The following is an 18,350-nucleotide window of genomic DNA, read 5'->3' as shown; positions in this document are numbered from 1 at the left end:
GGGCACCCTGGGACTTGTAGTTCGGGGGCGGCGGCGCGGGTCACGTGGGCGGCGGGAGGAGGGCGGGAAAGTGCTGAGGGAGAGCGGAGGAGGGGTCAAAAACTTTTATTTCAATGGCGTTTGGCGCTTTTCTCAAAGTGCTTCGTCCATTAAATACCGGCCGCGGGGTGCTGCGGAGGTTTTCCCCATGAGGGAGATGATGCGGAGCTGTTGGAGCGAGCTTAAGGAGGCCATCCCTGCCCGTGGCTGTGGGATGGAATGAAATCATTGAATCATAGAATGCGAAGGGTTAGGAGGGAACTTAAAAATCTCGTTTCACCCAGTGCCATGGGCTGGGGCACCTTCCACGACAGCAGGTTGCTCCAAACCGTATCCAGCCTGGGAGAAACAGGAATATAATTTGGGTAAAGGTTTTCACTCTTTTCTGCTGTTAAGAAACTCTGTGACCACAGTAATAAAAAAGGCAATATTGGCTATTCCCCCAACTTTAAACCAACTGAGTTTTCCATTCCAGCAGTGGTCAGCAGATTCTTCTTGACCAAATTCCTCAGATACCACCTTGGTTGGTGGGGTTTTTTTGGTGTTTGGTGTTTTTTTTCCTGTCTTTACAGGAAAATAATATAAAACAATGTTCAGCATCTTTATCCCTCCCCACTGATAGAAACATCGGTGGAATCTGGTGAGGAATCTTGTCTTCCCTGTTCCCACCTGAAATTCTGTGCTGGAGAATCACCAATCCTTGAAAACAGCATTGCTTTAAAATACAATAATATTTTCTTGCTGTCATGGTGTTTTGGGATTTTTTTCCACCAGATAGAAGAGCAGCTGGGTCAGCCACTTGTGCAGTTGCACCGGTTTCATTTCCATGGGATCAATCACTGTCCCAAATCCTATTGCCCAGAAATCCAGACAAATGCTCTGGTTCGCCCAGATGGGGGGGAAAAAAAAGCTTATATTATTTCTAAAATTTGGGGTGCTAATTCCCTCTTAGTCCAAGTAATGTAAACATTTCAGTGTCTTTGATTAGAATAGACCTACAAATGTGAGAGAGGGTCTTGGTCACCTCACTCTGCTCCGTTTGTTTCCAGTTCATTCCAGAGCCTTCACTGGGTCCCATCATCAGTTTATGCTCAAATCCGTCCTTTTCAAGTGATTACATTCCAAAACACGACAAAAATATGTTCTTCCTTAGGATAAAACTTGTATTCCAAGGTTTACCTTCCATCCCATTGCGAATGAACTGAAAGCTGCTGGTACTTTTACATTCTTGACTTTAAAACTCCAGTTTTAAATTCAGTGAATGTGCAAGTAGTGCCTGAGCTGCCAATACCGTGTAACAGCTTTGGATGTGTTTATTTTGGTGGAAGCTTCACTGGGATGGGCATTCCAAGTATTTCAGGATGACTTCACAAATCTGCAATGCCAAGTCTGTAAAATACATCTAAATATTCCATGCTGGGGGTGGATTTCTTGGTCCTTTAGGTTTTGAAAATCGATTTGCAAAGCCTAGGAAGAAATGATATATTTTTTAATGCAACAAATTCTGTATGTTGCAGATGTTGATTATATAATCCCTTAAAATAACACAGGAATTGAAGGAATTGAAAATACTTGCAATTTCAGATCTTTCCCAAGCTTTAAGATATGACAGAAAAGCAACATCCCGTAGTTGCAAATGAAGTTGTAAATGTGTAAAACCAAAATCTTTAAAACCCAATGAGCATTATTTGAAATATTTGTCGTTTATAAGTGTTCTGCCTGGCATTTAGACTTGCAAGAACCAGGTTCTTCCTACCAAAACATGAGAGCAAAACATACCAAAGTTAAGGAAAGACCTCGAAGAGTTTGTTGGGGCAGGTTCTGATGATTTTGTTAGTGGACTGCAGATGCCTAGAAATAAAATATGAGGCTGGAGCAGCTGGTCACTGGCCCCACACATTTAAATACTTGTTTAAAGCCATTGCGAAGATATTAGCCTGAAAAACTTACTTTTTTTCACATTTTTCAATATTTTCAAGCTCTGTAAAAAAAAAATAGAAAAAGGCTAGTTGGAAAAAAATGTGTGAAGCAGTGGATCAGCTACTGTGGTAAAGGGAATTTGCTGGTAATGCACATGTGTAAAAACACTGATAAATGTACATGCATAAATAGATCAGCTACTGAGGGAATTCACTGGTAAATGTACAAGTATCACATCTCATAAAAAGCAAATTTTTTGCCACGCTCTTTGGCTTTTTCCTTGTCATCCCAAATGCCTCCAGTTTGTACTTACTTGCTGTTTTCCTCAAGCGCTTTTCTGTTCCACCATTGCACCCCAAAGTACAATCTCGTGGGGATAATTAACAGGAGGCTCAACAAGAGGGGGCTGGCCATGGTTCTGTCCTTGCAGGACAGACTCAGACCCCGCTGGAGCAACTTCTTCCCAGAGGAGCTGGCACTCCAGGTGGATGGAGTGCCAAGGCACAGGCGCTGGCACGGGCAGGGCTGGGTTTCCCTGTTCCCAGTGCACACAGGGTGGGTGTTTGCAGTTCTACACCAGAATATTTGTATTACTCTTGTTTTCTTGCCCTAAACACAAGCTCTCTCAAAGCAGGCCCTGTTCCCCCAGTGACCAGTGAGAGAGCAGCACCAGCTGTGCCACAGCTCTTCTCTCTCCCTTTTTTTCCACACCTTTTGTTTCTTTTACCTTGCTCCTCCTGAAGCATTTAATGAGTTCTTTGGATGATGTTCCTGAGCCCTTGTTCTCCAAACCTGCAGGACTCAAGGAATTTCTTGCAGCAGGCTGGAGACCTGGGAACATACATGATACATACATTTTCAGTGGTCATTCACAAATCCTCCTGATTTTTTCCAAGTGCTTTATTGCTGCTTTTCATCTCCACTAATGCAGCACTTCTAGAAATTTTCTGCAGGTTCCCTACTTGTGTTTATTTTCATTGCATTTGCTGAACTCTCCTGCAGGGAAGTGCTGAAGCAGTACCTGGTGAAGCTTTGAACAAGTGGGCCACGCTCTCAGAAACCTACAGGTTTAGGTGTGAGTGTAAAACCTCAGTTCCATCCTGAGAAAAGAGCTCAGCACTTACTTGCTGCCTCAGCGAGAACGAACGACTCCGGGGTTCTTTCAGGAAGCGGAGGAGGAGAATTGGAGCAATCCTGGGTTGTCTCTGAGAAAGCAAAGATAAAAGAGTTGGTTACCTAGCTTTAATATATATATATATATATATATATATATTAGAAGCAACCAGGTAATCTCAGTTGTCTCAAAGGAAACGCATAACATGCAGACAAAGAGGAGGCTGCAAGGAACACCCTCATGAACAGGATGAGGCAGGAGCTGATTAGGAAACACAAAACTACCAGTTCACTTTGTTGCAGAACTGTTTAGTTCTGGTTGGAGCTATTTAGTTGCAGAACTATTTAGCAACAATTTCCGTTGCAGTGAGCACAGATCCTAAACACTTTTACTAAGTAAAGCAGTTTCAGAAAAAAAAGCAGGTCTTAATTCCCAAGATTATCCCAGCGTTAAACTTTTACCTGTTTGTGGGCTCCAAAGCTTCACGCTCTGGAAACAAAAAACAAGGCAGGTATTTAAAAGTCCCACATCCAAATGTTGTTTTCTTGCACACAAGGAAGCCAGAGAAGATGAGGAAAGGATGTGATGTGCAAACACCCTCCCACATACACCTCCACACTCGTGTAGAGGAAGACAGACTTGTGCCTCATTCTTCCACTTCACAGAGCTGCCACTCAGCTATGGGATGATCAACAGATGCCTAAATTTTGTTCAGCTCCTGTTGGTTCCACAGGGCTGTGTCAAGCTCAGCAGAACACTAATGTCCTGTGTTCATTATCCTTCTCTAAGTAAGGGACAATATGTTTATTACCCTGTATTGGTCTTAGAATCCCAAAAAGTAATGTTTGGATTAAAGTAGGTGTTGATAAGAACCCATCTTCTTTCCAATCCTGAGCCCTGAAATCCCTGAAAGTGTTCAAAGCCAGGTTGGACAGGACTTGGAGCAACCTGGTCTAGTGGAAGGTGTCCCTGCCCATGGCTGGGGGGTGGAATGGGATTTTCTTAAGATATTCCATAATTCTGTTATTCTATGAAATAATTTATGGCAAATATAAAGTTCCAAGAACTAGAGTCTTTCTTAGAGAAGGAAATATGGTAAGGAGATTGGCATAGGAATAGTGCTGGAAAAGAGGTGAAAGGCCACTCTCACCTTACATGGTCTCAGTCTCACAGGGTCATGAAACCCCTTTGAGTGAGACTCACCACTCCACTCCCAGGAGGTTCCAATATTTGGATTTCTGTCTGGAATCTGGAAATCCGGAGTGGCCTGAGGAAACTGCCCTAGAAGCAATTGAACACCAGAGAGATCATTCCTCATCCCAGGCACTGCCAGATGCTACAGAACCACCCCGGTGTTGGGTGAGCCCTCAGTGCTGCTCAGACCCACATTTAATGTTGTTCATCTCTCACCTGGCTCACTGGCCACAATGAAGGACTCCGGGGTGCGCTGGGGCAGGGGTGGAGCATCATCATCATCATCAGGCTGTGGCAGGGGGGCTGATTGGAGAGACACAGACAGGTTACTGGCATGGCAGGACACGAGGGCACCACAGACCTGTGTAGGGGAGGGGGCTGCTCCTGCCCTGCCACACACCAGAGATTAAGGTTAAACACTTCTAAACTGTGGTTAAACATCCAAATAAGTCCCAGCACCAATTGCACGAGGAAAATGAGCATAACCCAGCACAGAGCCAGGCATGCAGCAGGTGGTTCTGGTGCTGCTTGGCTTGGGTTGCACCTCCCAGGACTTCCCAAGGACACCGGATAACAAGCATGTCTTTGTTCCATTGAATGCTGAGGGGCCTGGGCAGGACGAAGTGGAGCAAGTACCAAAGCTGTGGACAATAGGAAATGTCCGACTGGACCGGACTAGCTAGAACAAGGAATAATTCCACCTTCCTCATATGACAGGTGATGGATTTCAGGCTGCAGATCTGGGCAAAACACTTGTGTTGAAACATGGAATCATGGAATGGGTTGGGTTGGAAGAGACCTTAAAAGCCATTTAGATCCAACACCCCCACCATGGGCAGGGGTGTCACCCAGGTTGTTCAGGGCCCCTGAAGTCCTGGATCTCTCAATCTTAGTGAGATTTCAGTGTCCCCCACATGACACTCTACAGCAAAGATTGGGGTTTGACCTGAAAACTAAATCCTCAGAGAAAAGCATTTCTGGGAGCTTTCTGAATGCTTTTTGGAGCACCTCGGTGCAAGAATTGGTCAGCACCATCCCTGCCTCCCTGTGAGAGCTGTTCTGAGGTCACACAGTGGTTCAGGGCAGCTGTGTAAGTCAAACACCAAAGTGACACTGCTCTAAAAATGTTTGTGGGGAAAAAAATTCAGGCAGGATGAAAAGTGTGAGGATGAAACCAGTTGCTCCCTCAGCTCCCATGAGAGCCCAGTCCTGAGGAGCAGCTACAGACCTTCCTGGACACCAGATGACCTCACTGACCACTCCCTCCAGCACACCCCAGTCCAGAGTGAGCTGGTCCCATGTGTCCCCTTGTCCCAGCAGCACTTACCCGAGGAGAAGATGCTCTCCTGGTTCAGGGGGACGTGGTGGGATGATGGGGAGCTGGCTGTGGTGGGCTCTAGCGGGGCACTGGCAGAGCACGAAGGGAGGAGCTCATCCTGCCCCTCCAGAAAGGGAAACACGGGGGACACAGAGTCATCTGGAGAGAGTGATGAGAAGTAGGGGTCTTCTGCTGAGCACAGGGAAGGGTGAGGGCATTGCCTCTGCTTCCTGTGGCCTGGGGGGCCACCCGCTGCTCGTCTGGAGGGGTTCAGGTCCACAGGTGAAAATCCATCCTGGAAGCTCGAGTGACAGGCTTTTGGCCACTGGGGACTCCACACAGGCTTGGCATCCCCTGCATCCCATTCCCAGGCTTCTCGCCGCTGCTCCAGTGCTAGAGGGGTCGATACAGTCCATGCCAGAGGAGCTCTGGCACCAGGCACCCTCCTGCCTGCTCCCTTTGGGTCTGGCTCCAGCTCCAGCTCCCAGCTGCAGCGTTTCTGAGGGACATCCCCAGCAGCCCAGGGCTCGCCAGCAGCTGCCTTCCTGCAGCTGGAGAAGTTCAGAGCACCGAAGGAGATGGCCTGTCTGATGGGGGGCATGCCCCAGGCAGAGCTGGGCTGTGCACCCGGGGCACCCAGAGGGGGCAGGGATGCTTTGCCCTGTGCCACCGGAGAGAGATGTTGGTGCTCATCCTGCTGCTGAGGGAGATGTTGGTGTGGAGCCTGCTCCTCTCGCTCTGAGCTGCAGTAAAAGCACAATAAAGTGGTGTGGAGTCAAAGCCATGGAGGGCTCAGGTAATTTTAGCCCACTAACAGCCCACAGCACTGCTCCCAGGAGCAATTCCTTCAGGAATGCAGAGCCCAGCCCAGCCTCGAGCAAGGAGCACAGGGAAGGACTGTGCTCCATTTCAACACTGTTAAATGATGAACAGAGGAGGCCTCTTTATGTCATCAAGCTGAACCAAAAGGCAAAATTATTTACAGAAAGCAGACACTGTAATCCCAAACATGTCCACAGAGAGATCCCACCACCCTTGGAAGCTGCTGGTATTGGGAAGCTGCATCCTCAGGATTGCTATTCCTGCAGCAAGGGGCACTGGAGTGGAACATGCAGATGGAAGAGAGGAGCAGTGTGGGGGCATTCCATGCCAGGCAGAGGGCTGGGATGATCCAGCCTCTGTGTTCATGAGACCTTTTTATACTCTTTTGTACTGTTTTATACTGTTTCCAGTTTACATGTGAAACCAGGGCAGAAGAAGGGGACAGATAATGGCACACAGGGAAGAGGCTGAGACACATCAGTGAGAAAAGCAGGAATTATTAGGAAATCAGAAAAAGTTTCTTCACTCAAGGGGTGATGAGGCATTGCAACAGGCTGCCCAGGGAAGATGGAAACACCATCCATGGAATTGCTCATAAAACATGCAGATGTGGCACTTGGGCACATGGTTCAGTGTTGGACCCGGCAGTCACAGGTTAATGGTTGTGCTCAGTGGTCTTAGAAACTTTTTCAACCTTTATGATTCTATGAATTATGTTAGGAACAAACATGAGAGTCAAAGTGGGACTCAAGGGAGGCAGCAGATCCTGCGAGATAAAGTGTTTCAGAGCACACATCAGCAAGTGAATCTCTCTGAAATTGTGTGGGTGACTACAAACACCAACCAGGGATACTTGTGCCTTACCAGGTGAGTAAACTCAGGCCATAAATGTCTTCCACTGGAGTCGGGACTGGCTTGGCTACAGGATGCCCTGCTCCTTCCTGGGGAAAGGAAATGTTTGCAAACAAGAGTGAGGAGGCAGAATGTAAAGAACACCAATGTGCTGCTTCAGGAGCTGGGATTTTTGCCAGATCCTTCTAATTTCTAAAGCACTTGGGAAATGACACCAAGGTGGAGCTGAAAACTGCAGACAGAACTTCCTGAAGGGCAACTCTGCCAGCACCTTTCTGAAAGGAGGGTACAGCGAGCCCTACAACCATCCAGCTGTGCCAAACAGCTGGCAGGCAGCCTGTGCAGACACTCTGCCTTCAGGAGCCCACACTGGGCAAGCTGGGTGCTGGTTTTGTGCATGACAGCAGCTCATGGCCATCCCCATGCTCTGCACAGTGCCCTCAGAGGACAGGGAGGTTTAAGGGGGCGAGAGGTTTGGGCAAGAGATACAAAACCACATCCTGACTTGAAAAGTCCTCTGCATTTAGTGTCAACCCAGCCCTTTGTGACCTTTGCTCACAGGCTGTCCTTAACCAGTCCAAAAAGGCTTTTCCCAGTTCTTTTCTCACTCAGAATGAACTGCAAATCATATGGCAAAACTGAGGCACGAGTCCCATTGCAGGATCCCCTTTCCAATTTTTTAGATGAAAGTTTCTGACAAAATGAGCTCACTGTGACCTTCCAGGCTTTGTTGTGATGCATTTACTTTCCTGGATTTGATCCAGTGGAGCTCATGTCAGCAGTCACAGAACAGCAAGAGCAAAGAAAACCTCAACCAGAGATGTTTTGGCTATTCCTGTTAATATGCAACTTCACACCAAGACCACATTTCTTTTCCTCAGAGGTGTAACAGATTTGTGAGACTTTGCCATGTTTTTTCACAAGATATTTCCCCCATGCCCTCCCACAGACAGGCTGTAGTGCTGATTCCCTCACTAGCACACATGAGCTATCACTTTCAGCCTCACTGCCTTGTGATCCCAAGCTTCCCAACCTGGACCTTCCCAGCCTGGTCTGAAATTCCCCCAAGTTTCACTGGCACATCCCCATGGAAATCAGTCAGTCCTGTAGAAAATTTGTGGTGTTCCATCCACTCATAACATTAAACAATTATAAAAATATATAGAAAATAGAAAATGGCTTTGAGACTGAATAAAATCTAGGTCTTGTTTGTGAGAAGCATTGCACACTGAGGGGAAGAGTTGGATTCTCACGGGTTAATGTCAAAAGAGACTCGGTTTGGGTATCAAGGGGAGCAGAAAATGTGGGAGTTCACCCCAGATCTGCAGCAGGAATTGAGGTTAGAGCTGGAATGCCCAAGAGGCAGCGTGTGTGTCCTGGGACTTTTACCTGTGAAGCAGCAGAATCTTTCTGGCCATCGAGTGCTTGAATCTGCCTTTTGAAGAGCTCAATCACCACATCGTAAACCAGCTCATACTGCTCCTGCATTCCAGACAGGCACAAAATGTCACAGCCAGCACCGCTGGGACCTGTAAATGGCCACCTCTCCCCAAGCAAGCATCACCCTGAGAGAAGCTGCCTTTCCTGTCTGTTGGCAGGGTGTGAATTTTGAGAAGAGGCAGAAGCCACAAGTCTCCCAGGGTTCACACTGAAGCATTTTAGGGGCTTTTGAGGTGTGCAAAAAAACATTGTTCTGCATTGAGCTTCCTCTTCAGTCTGTTGCAGCTGAGTAAAGTTCCCACTTTATTGCCTGGCCAGTCGTGGTCTCACAGTGTAAGCATTTGATAAATCCCACTGTGAGCACTGGCCCAGCAGTCCACAAGGAAACGCTCAGCTACCAAATGAACTTCTGCCAGATCATTGTTCTGTTCAGAAAAGGGACTTTGCTCAACATCTCCCAGCTCCCACCAGCACCACTGCTCTGGGTTTCCCTGCTGTGAACCCTCCTGGGGGAAAGGCGAGGTGCCAGCACGGAGCAGCTGCTGGTGGCATTCCCCAGACACACCTTGGTCTGCACTATGCAGGGTCTTTGTGTGCGCATTTCCTGGATCAGGCTGAAAACACTGAAGTTCACTGGAACAATCTGGTGAGAAAGAGAAAAGGGCAAAATGGTTTTAAACTGAAAGAGGAGAAATTCAGGTTTAATATTGGGAAGGAATTCTTCCCTGTGAGGGTGGGGAGGCCCTGGCACAGCTGTGGCTGCCCCTGGATCCCTGGAAGTGCCCAAGACCAGGCTGGATGGGGCATGGAGCAGCCTGGCACAGTGGAAGCTGTCCTTACCCATGGAAGAGAGCTGGAAAAAGAGGATTTTTAAGATCCTTCTGACCCAAATCTTTCAATGAATCTTTAAATGAAATCTTTAAATGAAATCTTTAAATGAAATCTTTCAATGATTTCTATGATTTCTCTGATAAAAAATTACAGACAGGTCTAATTCCACGAATCCTCCAAGTCATGAGGCAGTTCAGAGCACTGTCTGAAATCCAGGCCTGCTGCTGCAATAATTTTTAACAAAGGGCCTACTTAAAGTTCTATTTTATTTATTACAAACCATCCTCCTCCCTGCTGTCTCACACTCCACAGAACATACCCTTTTTATAACAGCTGTGGGCAGCACGAAGGACATGACACTGATTTCCCAGCTGGATGGGCTCAGGGAGCTGAAGAACACAGCAGGCTCTCCTCTGAGTCCCAGCACCCGCCCTGAGGCCAGGGATCACTGCCTGTGCCATTATTGGAGAGTCAGAGTAAAGCAAATTCAGTGTTTGGAAACACTGAATATCTGATGTGTGAGTGTGGAGAGACAAACGAAGACAGTAAAGATGTATTGAAGGGTGAAGGTCAGCACAGGGCCAGAGGGAGCAGGGGAAGGGGGATTCTGCCCCACTGATGATGCTGTCAGTGCCTGGAGAGAGGGGAATGGCACAAACTGGGAGTGGGGAATCAGCACTTTGGCTCTCCAGTGAGGCCGTGGGGAGCTGCCATCCCCCTGAAATCCCCCCGAGCGCAGTCAGAGGGGGTGAAAGGCAGAGGGAGGGCTGGCGAGGCACAGAGGGGGCAGGAGCCATGGAAGGCAGCGGGGGCTGCCACTCACCCCGTCCTTCAGCAGCTTCTGGGTGTAGTCGATGGCGCAGATGACGCCGGTTCTGCCGCAGCCAGCACTGCAATGACAGCCACAGGGCACAGGCTGGGCACGCTGTGCTTCTGACAGGGGTGTTTGGGGAGGACCCACAGCCACCTGTGACCCTGCAGGATGCTGCAGCTTCAGCCCACGCAGGGCTGTGCTGCACGGGGTTGGGAGGCGCAGCTCATCCCCTGGGAACAGCTCTCAGCCCTCCTGTGGTGACCAGCCACACCTGGACATGGCCAGTGGTGGTCTCCGAGCCAGACATTCTCACTCCCTGACAGGAGGGTGTAGCCAGCTGGGTGTTTGTCTCTTCTCCCAGCTAACAAGGGACAGGACAAGAGGAAACAGCCTCAGGTTGCCCCAGGGGAGGTTTAGATTGCATGTTAGGGAAAATTTCTCGACCAAAAGCATTGTCAAGCACTGGCACAGGCTGCCGAGGGCAGTGGTGAAGTCACCATTGAACAGATGTGTAGATGTGGCACTTGAGGACATGGCTTAGCAGTGGTCTTGGCAGTTCTGGGCAAATGGTTGGACTTGAGCATCTTAAGGGACTTTTGGAACCTAAACAATTCCATGGCTCTGTGATTCTATTGCTGGCTGCCTCCTTCCCTGTCCCCTGGCCATGCTGGCTGTCCTCAGAGGAACCCTTTGCCTCAAGGCTCCCTACAAGAGGAGCTTGGCTATGGGCTTGGCCAGCTTCCCTGCCCTGTGACCCCTCGGGCCATGGGAGCAGGGGGCTCTGGGGGCCAGCAGCCCTTGCCTGTGGCAGCCAGGTCACCCACCTGCAGTGGATGCAGACAGGGACCCTGTCATCGGGCTGGTAGCAGCGGATGTCCCTGACCAGCTCCAGGATGGGCTCGATGGAGGAGGGGACGTGGTGGTCTGGCCAGTTCTTGTAGTGGAAGTGGTAGATGGTGCGGGTTGCCTGTGGGAGAACAGCAGTGGCAGGGTCTGGCATGTTGGCGTGGCAAGGGGAGCTGCATTTCTGCTCCATCCCCAGATCCCAGCTGCATCAGCAGGCAAAGGGCAGAGCAGCAGTTTGCAGTTGGTTTTGCTGCAGGAGCTGTTTGATGACATCCTTGGCCTCACTTATACGAAGCCTGATTTGCCATGACTGACAAACAGCTTCAGAAACTGAGGTCTGAGTTAATGAATTTTTTACTTCCTTTGTTCCCTCAACTGCTGTCAAATCTAATTCAGCATCCTGAGCAATGTAAAATTTTCTGCACAAAATGTACCGTATTTTAATATATTATTTATATAAAAAAGCCACCCCATGTACATTTTCTGCCTTGACCTTTCCTCCTTACCTCATTCAGGGTCACCTTTAAAGTTCTAATCACATACTCATTCCTCTTCTCCTCAGCCTCCTGCAGAAGAAGGAGTCAGAGTCAGATTTTCTGTGGTGGCCCGGGGTGGGACAGGGTGCTGGGGTGGCTGCACTCACACAGGTGATGGAGAAAGGGCCACAGTGCAGGGGGGAGCTCTCCACCTCCGCCCAGTACCGCTCACATTTCTTCTGTTGGGACAAGAAGGATGTGTTTGGTTATTCCCCACTGGCCCAGCTGTGCTGTCTCCTTTTTCAATTTTCAGGACAAAATTCACTCTGGGAAGAGGCTCAACTTTTGCTGCTGTCCAGCCCCATCCTCCCCTTCCTTGGAGCTGCCTCTGTGGGTTTTCTCCTTCCAGGGAGATTCCCTACACTACTGGAAATGGCTAAAGAAGTTCATGGAGTCAGAGACCATGGTTTGGTTGGAAGGGACCTTAAAGATCATCTCCTTTCACCCTCTGCCATGGGCAGGGACATCTCCCACGGGACCAAAAACCAGTTTATATCAAACAGAAACTCACTTCAGTAATGGGATTTAATAAAAATCTGCATCTCCCACCCCTCATCTGTGACAACTACTCACCTTCCCCATTTCAAACTCCATACAAGCCATGACCACGACCTGCAGGAAGAAGGCTCATTAGAGAAGTCTGAACATGAGTTTCTTATCCAGGCAGCAAAATTAGACTCTCTCTTGTGGGTGTTTGTCAGTGATGAGGAAACACCATGGGCTGCCTTCCCCCAAGCCCCAAGTGCCAGACAAGTCACACTGGGACATCACCCACAGCCTGGCACAAGGACCCCAGCCAGAGCCCAGAGGCAGGGACAGCCACCAGCAGACCCTGCCCTGGCACGAGTCCCACTGCCTCAGAAAGGACTTCTGGCTGTAAGGACAACTTTTCTTAAAAATATAAACTTTATATTGAAATATAAACCTGCACCTTACCAGGACTTCATACTCCCAAATCATCCTCCAAAAGTCAGTGACAGTAGTGGGCAGAGGACCCTGGGTTGCAATATATGCTCTTGGCCCGTAGACACCCTGGAACATTCAAACCAGACATGGGGACATCTGCAGAAATAAAGTCATTCCCCTCTCTGAATTTGCTTCTATCAGCAAGGCCGTTAAGGACTTTCATATAGTTGAATTTTGGGCACATACATTAACTCAAGCAGTGGTGTGCAAACCAAAGGCTGGGGAGCTGGGATTGAGCTGAAATCTGCTCCCAGAGACCAGCACCAGTTCTTCCAGCACCTCTGGGAGCTTGGAGGTGATGTGGCCACAGCTGTGCTGCTGATGGCCAAAGAATGAACTGTGATCCTGTTGGGAAGGTCTGATCTTCTGCAGACAGGCTACACAGAGCCCTGGGCCACTGGTCACCCTCATGGAGAATGAAGGGAACTATCTATCTATCTATCTATCTATCTATCTATCTATCTATCTATCTATCTATCTACCTATCATCTATCTATCTGTCAGTCAGGGCAGGGCTGAAGGCCCAGGACAGCCCCAGGGCTCGTGGAGCTGCAGGTGGAGCACTGTCCCACACTGATCTGCCCTGTTGCTCGCCCCAGCAGTGGGTCCCAGCCATGCAGCACTGCAAGGCTTCCTGCCTCTGCACTGGTTTCAGCCCAGGTGACTCTGGCCACAGGCATTTTTGCACCACTGTCACCCACCAAAGGCAGCAACGGCGACGAGGAAGTTGGGGCTGAGAACCACAGACTGTTCCACCCCCAGCATGAGCGTGTCCCTTGCCCTGTAGCCTGGTGCCTCTGTGCTGCACAGGAGGTTTCTGGAGGGCTCGCTCATCTTCTTATACCACTTATCCTTGAGCACAGCCCAGAAACTGCTGCAGAGCCCCTAGCCTGCTCCTCCTGGCACAACCCACCGAGCTGGCACCACCAACAACTTTGCAAGGACAAAACACCACAACAAAAGGCAAACCTTGATGAAGTTGGCATTGATGTAATGAGAATCTGCGTCTGATGTAATCAGGGACAGCTCCACTCTGCTGTGGTCAACTGCAAAAGTGGGGGAAGCAGTCAGAGTCTGTCCTTCAAGGTCACTGAGCCCTTGGAGGGCAGCACCAGGGGCTCTGGGGGAGCACTCAAGTCAGAGAGCCCATCCAGGGTGGGTGGGTGGCTGTGCAAGCAGCTGGTGTCCCTCCCACACCTCCCACAGCCCTGCTGCTACCCGCACAGGGGATGGACAAGATCCTTTTGGAGGGTGGGGGAGGTTTTAGGGGAGAGCTGCAGGTGCTGCCACTACCCCAGTGCAATGCTGATCCCCTCTGACCATGCAGCAAGCCAAGCCCAAAAGCACCTAACAGCACTGCAGACTCAAACCAGCTCTGTGGGGTCTGATACAAAGGTTTGAAAGCTGGACTCCATCCTGGAGGTCTTTTCCAACCTTAATGATTCTGTGATTTACTTTCTTTTCCAAGTTGGAGTGGATAAAAGAGTCAGTCTGCTCTGATGCTGGGACAGAGTCCTTTGGAGTCACTGCACCAAGCCAAGCCACAGCAGGGTTTGCCTGTTGCCTGCTTTGCACATCATTGCTGTCCAAAGGCCTTTGGGTGCAAGTGGTCACAGAGCTAACCAGAAAGCTTGCAAGGATTATCACAGGAGGATGTGTTTCCTAGTGAATAGAAGCTCTTCTGTCTGTGGAAATAGCACAGAACCACAGAAAATCCTGAGTTGGAAAGGACCAACAAGGATGATCAGGTCCAATTCCTATCCCTGCACAGGACATCCCCCAAATCCCACCATGCGCCTGACAGTGCAGATATGTGCCCAAGTCCTCCAGAGCAGGCACTGCAGCAGCCAAAGCCCTAAATCTGAGCAGCAGGACTCAAAGCCAACAGACAGCAGTGAGATGCTCACATACAACCACTGTGCAGGCAGGCAGCAGAGAATGAGAACAAGAAAAGCAAGAAAAACAAAAGGCTGAGTAGGAACATGTGCCATTTCCAACCTACAAGGTAAGATGTCCTTGTATCTGTTTTTCTTGACGTTCTCTGGCTGCTCAGATGCTGCTGTAGGGTAGATTTTATCCGCTCTGTACTTTGTTGACTGTCTCTTCAGCTTCTGTGATAAAAGAGTGGAACAAATTACAGCAGACGTGCTACAGCCAGCTCACTACTAGAGAGCACATGAAGGTCTCCAGGGGTCACGTTTGCTACCACAAAGCAAGGCTGGCACCATTAATTCTTTCCTGAGTGGCTTTGCTCAGAGCAGGAACAGAGCCAGAACCATCTGAGAGCCCCAGCAGAGGCTTGAGAAGGATGGAAAGTGTGTGCTGAGGCAGTGCCCACACGTCGGTTTGTGAAGTGACACAAAGTGGGTGAGGCCCAGGGGAGCCACTCTCAGTACAAATGGCACCCAGATCAGAGGAGTGACAGTGTCAAAGCACCTTCAGCGAATGATACCAGAAAAGACAGGTAAATCTCTTGATTTTTCTCACTTTGGTAGAGGTGCTCCCATCTGCAGCTGGAAGCAGTGATGCTCAAGTCACTAAGGGAGCACAAGCAACTGGGGCAGAGTGGCTCCATGGACTGATGAAAGACAAGGAGTCCTGGGACAGACCCTTAGGGCTGCAAAGCTCTCATCTCTTTCATTTTAAGGATAAAGCTGCAGCACTCACAGGGAGTTAAAGCATTTTTCTTCTGGTAAAGCATAGAATTTTATTTCACTGCCACCAGCTCCTACATAACACACACTATTTGTTACCATCAGTTTCAGAAGCACCATTCTCATTGCATTTTTTCTTTCCTATTTTTGTGTCCAGATTGCTGGCTTTTAATATTAAATTGCAGTTTTAAAACACTAAATTCAGCCACAATAGAAGCTAAATCTCAGAGATCTGATGGAATGAGTGAGGGAGGAGGTACAGGAAGCTCAGGACAGTCCATGTGTCCAGTCTCGCCAAGGCCCTGAATCATCTGACTTTTCTGTCCCTGAATAATCTGACATGAAACAGCTTGGGAACTGCCTAGGCATGAAAAAGGAAGTGGGAATCACAGAATCATGGACTACCCTGGGCTAGATGGGACCCATAAGAATCCTTGAGTCCAACTTCTGGCCTTGCACAGACATCCCAAAATCCCACCCTGTGCCTGAGAGCGTTGTCCAAATGCTCCTGGAGCTCTGGCAGCCTCGGGGCTGTGCCCATTCCCCGGGGAGCCTGGGCAGAGTGCAGATGAGACTGCAAACAGAACAAGGGGACTCTAACAAAACCCCTATCATTTATAGTAACATCACCACAATTTGCCCATAAAAATGCTTGGTCCCACAAGGAGAGGGCAGGAATTGGGGTGGAGGAACGCCACTGGATATATCTGTCACGTCTGGAAACAAGCCAGCACGATGGCCTGCTGAGGCCGCTGCCTTGCAAAAGCGGCCACAAATCTGGTGTCTCTGAGAAGATCTTATCCCATACAACAGGAAATGCAGCCTTGACCATTTCCACCTGCCATTTTGGTCAGAAATTAATACATCAGGCTGCTGGAGACAGCCTGAGCAGCAGGGCAGAGCCCACTGCCTCACACACGCAGACACCAGGCGGAGCGAGGGGAAACTCAGCAGGCTGTGACAGCGCTTTGTTCCATGGAACAACGGGCTGCCACTGCAGGCTCAGATTAATCACTTCCCTCCACCCAGACACCTGGAAACCAAGCACGCAGCTTTCCCCTGAGTGTTTGAAGTGCCAGTTTTGCTGGTATGACAGAGCAGGGCTGGAGCTGGAACTTGTGTGGACCCCTTGGTAACCTGGAGCCCACTGCCCGGGTCGGTGCAGTGTTTGACACCTCTCAGATCTCACAGAGGTACCAGTTTTACCCTTCCCTGTGTCTGTGAGAGCTGGGCAATGTCACTGCCCTCAGAGCAGCCCAGCCAGCCTGTCAGAGCCACCTGCCTCCAGCTGAGGCACCAAGAGCCACTCCAGCCACCAGCTTTAGCCATGAGATGGTGCATTAGCATCCGAGCCTCACCCCTGGCACCCAAACCACAAAATACATCAGAGAGCTCACAGATTCAGGGCAACACAGAACACAGAGGGTGGTGGGAGCCATCAGCATTTTGTGCAGCTTTTGCCTTGAGGGAACAAGAAAGCAGTTTCCAGGAGGAGCCAGGAGCACTGCTGGATGTGGAGCACACAGGTCCCAGAATGGCTTAGGTTGGAAGGGACCTTAAAGCTCCTCTAATTCCACCCCTTGCTGTCGGCAGGGACACCTGCTGCTCTCCCAGGTTGTTCCAAGCCCTTTCCACCCTGGCCTTGGACACTTCCAGGGATGGGGCAGCCACAGCTCCCTTGGGCAACTTGTGCTTTATAGAAACAAGGACAAGCTAAGTCAAGGTGAAACCAGAGATGCCTGGCAGGAACTCGTGTGCCACAGGTCTAACAGATTGCAATGGGGAGAAGGGGAAGAGGCTCCATATTCCTCCCTGTATCCCCAGTTGTGTCACCAGGGCCAGAGGCTCCATATTCCTCCCTGTCCCCCCAGTTCTGTTACCAGGCAAAGTGAAACCGTGTCCCGACAAGTGCATTCACCAAGCAGAAAACAGGAAGCACTCGGGTGATTAGTTAAAAAGCAAACAGTTCAAATGCAAACTATTAATTTCCTATCATGTCTTCACATTCCTCTTAGCCCAATTAACTTCTGGGTGTCTGCTGTAAAACTCCTAGAAAACCTCACTGTTACAGGTTTGAGAGGTGACCGAGCGATTCCCCCGACATGAGCTGAAGCGCTGAGCCAAGCCTTGAGTGAACTCACCAAAAACTCCTCTGCAAACTCTCCTCGGCTGAGCTTCTTGCCCTGGGCCCTTTCCAGGTTCTGTAGCAGGATCTCCCTTTGGTCCATGGTGCCGGAGCGTGCCTGGCCTGGCCCTCCTGGGAAGGGACATGTCAAGTGATCCGCAGCGGAAGGCGCCGCCGGGGAGAGCTGCCTGTGGTTTTCTGACTTCATCACAGCCCCAAAGGAAATTAGTGCGTAGCAGATAATCCTGGTCAAACACAACAGAACACACGGCACAGGGCCCTGGCACCTCCATTCAAACCAGCCCCACCTGGCACGGGGTGGGCAGCACTGAGGACAAGGGTAGGGACATGCTGGACACCAGTCCAAGCCCCCCACCACCCCAATTCCTTCAGCACCGTGTCCAGCCATCACTGCCAGGGGTAGCCAGGGGTGAGCACAGGGGGCAACTGTGGAGCATTCACATCCCAAGGATCTGTGCTTCACCAGGAATGCTTTGAGCCTGGAATGGGGCTGGAAGAGTCCATAAAACAGCATGGAAAATCCACAGTTCCCCTTCACGCTTTTAACATAGAATCCCAGAATGGTGTGGGTTGGAAGAGAACTTAAAGCTCATCTCAATGGGCAAGGATACCTTCCACTATCCCAGGTTGCTCAAAAGCCCATCCAAGCTGGCCTTGGACACTTTCCAGGGATGGAAGTTCTGGTGTTTTCCACTTCAGCTCTCCCTGAGGACAGGAACACAACACAGCTCTGGCAACTGTCAGCAGGAAACCTGCTACAGCTAACTGGTGATCTGCCTTTGAGTCCATCTGCAGGTTCACCCTTTACAGTAATTTGGCATTTGAGGCTGAGATTAATTTATTGCCCAATTGCTCCTT

The 18,350-nt window shown here is 49.7% G+C and overlaps 1 protein-coding gene across 3 annotated transcripts; it reads right to left on the bottom strand.

The window, feature by feature from the left end:
- Window positions 1-932: 932 nt before the first annotated feature.
- On the bottom strand, window positions 933-18,335 carry PTPN22 (protein tyrosine phosphatase non-receptor type 22). Of its 3 annotated transcripts, XM_031506974.3 has the most exons (21): window positions 17,488-18,335; window positions 14,695-14,803; window positions 13,662-13,738; window positions 12,663-12,758; window positions 12,300-12,338; window positions 11,834-11,905; window positions 11,697-11,756; window positions 11,169-11,311; window positions 10,354-10,420; window positions 9,265-9,342; window positions 8,649-8,741; window positions 7,272-7,348; window positions 5,595-6,328; window positions 4,484-4,570; window positions 4,224-4,354; window positions 3,535-3,562; window positions 3,084-3,164; window positions 2,687-2,790; window positions 1,990-2,020; window positions 1,819-1,890; window positions 933-1,506 (listed from the first exon to the last, which is right to left on the bottom strand). In XM_031506974.3, exons 1-21 carry the CDS (start codon window positions 18,004-18,006, stop codon window positions 1,442-1,444), a joined length of 2,763 nt encoding a protein of 920 aa, XP_031362834.3. In that variant the 5' UTR covers window positions 18,007-18,335; the 3' UTR covers window positions 933-1,441. The 3 variants fall into 3 exon arrangements, with proteins under 3 accessions (XP_031362834.3, XP_085417237.1, XP_085417236.1); XM_085561111.1 differs by lacking the exon at window positions 1,819-1,890; XM_085561110.1 differs by lacking the exons at window positions 1,819-1,890; window positions 1,990-2,020.
- Window positions 18,336-18,350: the final 15 nt, after the last annotated feature.

The sequence above is a fragment of the Lonchura striata genome, chromosome 26 (genome assembly GCF_050655825.1).
Source record: "Lonchura striata isolate lonStrDom1 chromosome 26, ASM5065582v1, whole genome shotgun sequence".
Taxonomy (NCBI): Eukaryota; Metazoa; Chordata; class Aves; order Passeriformes; family Estrildidae; genus Lonchura; species Lonchura striata.
This window is presented reverse-complemented; position numbering and strand designations above follow the sequence as displayed.

Coding starts and splice junctions, on each gene's coding strand:
- PTPN22 (XM_031506974.3), bottom strand. CDS start 18,006: ATGCTGTTTTATGGACTCTTCCAGCCCCATTCCAGGCTCAAAGCATTC. Junction 7,349..8,648: donor AAGATTCTGCTGCTTCACAG/GTAAAAGTCCCA, acceptor TCCTTTCCCCAG/GAAGGAGCAGGGCATCCTGT. Junction 3,165..3,534: donor GCTTTGGAGCCCACAAACAG/GTAAAAGTTTAA, acceptor TTGCTTTCTCAG/AGACAACCCAGGATTGCTCC.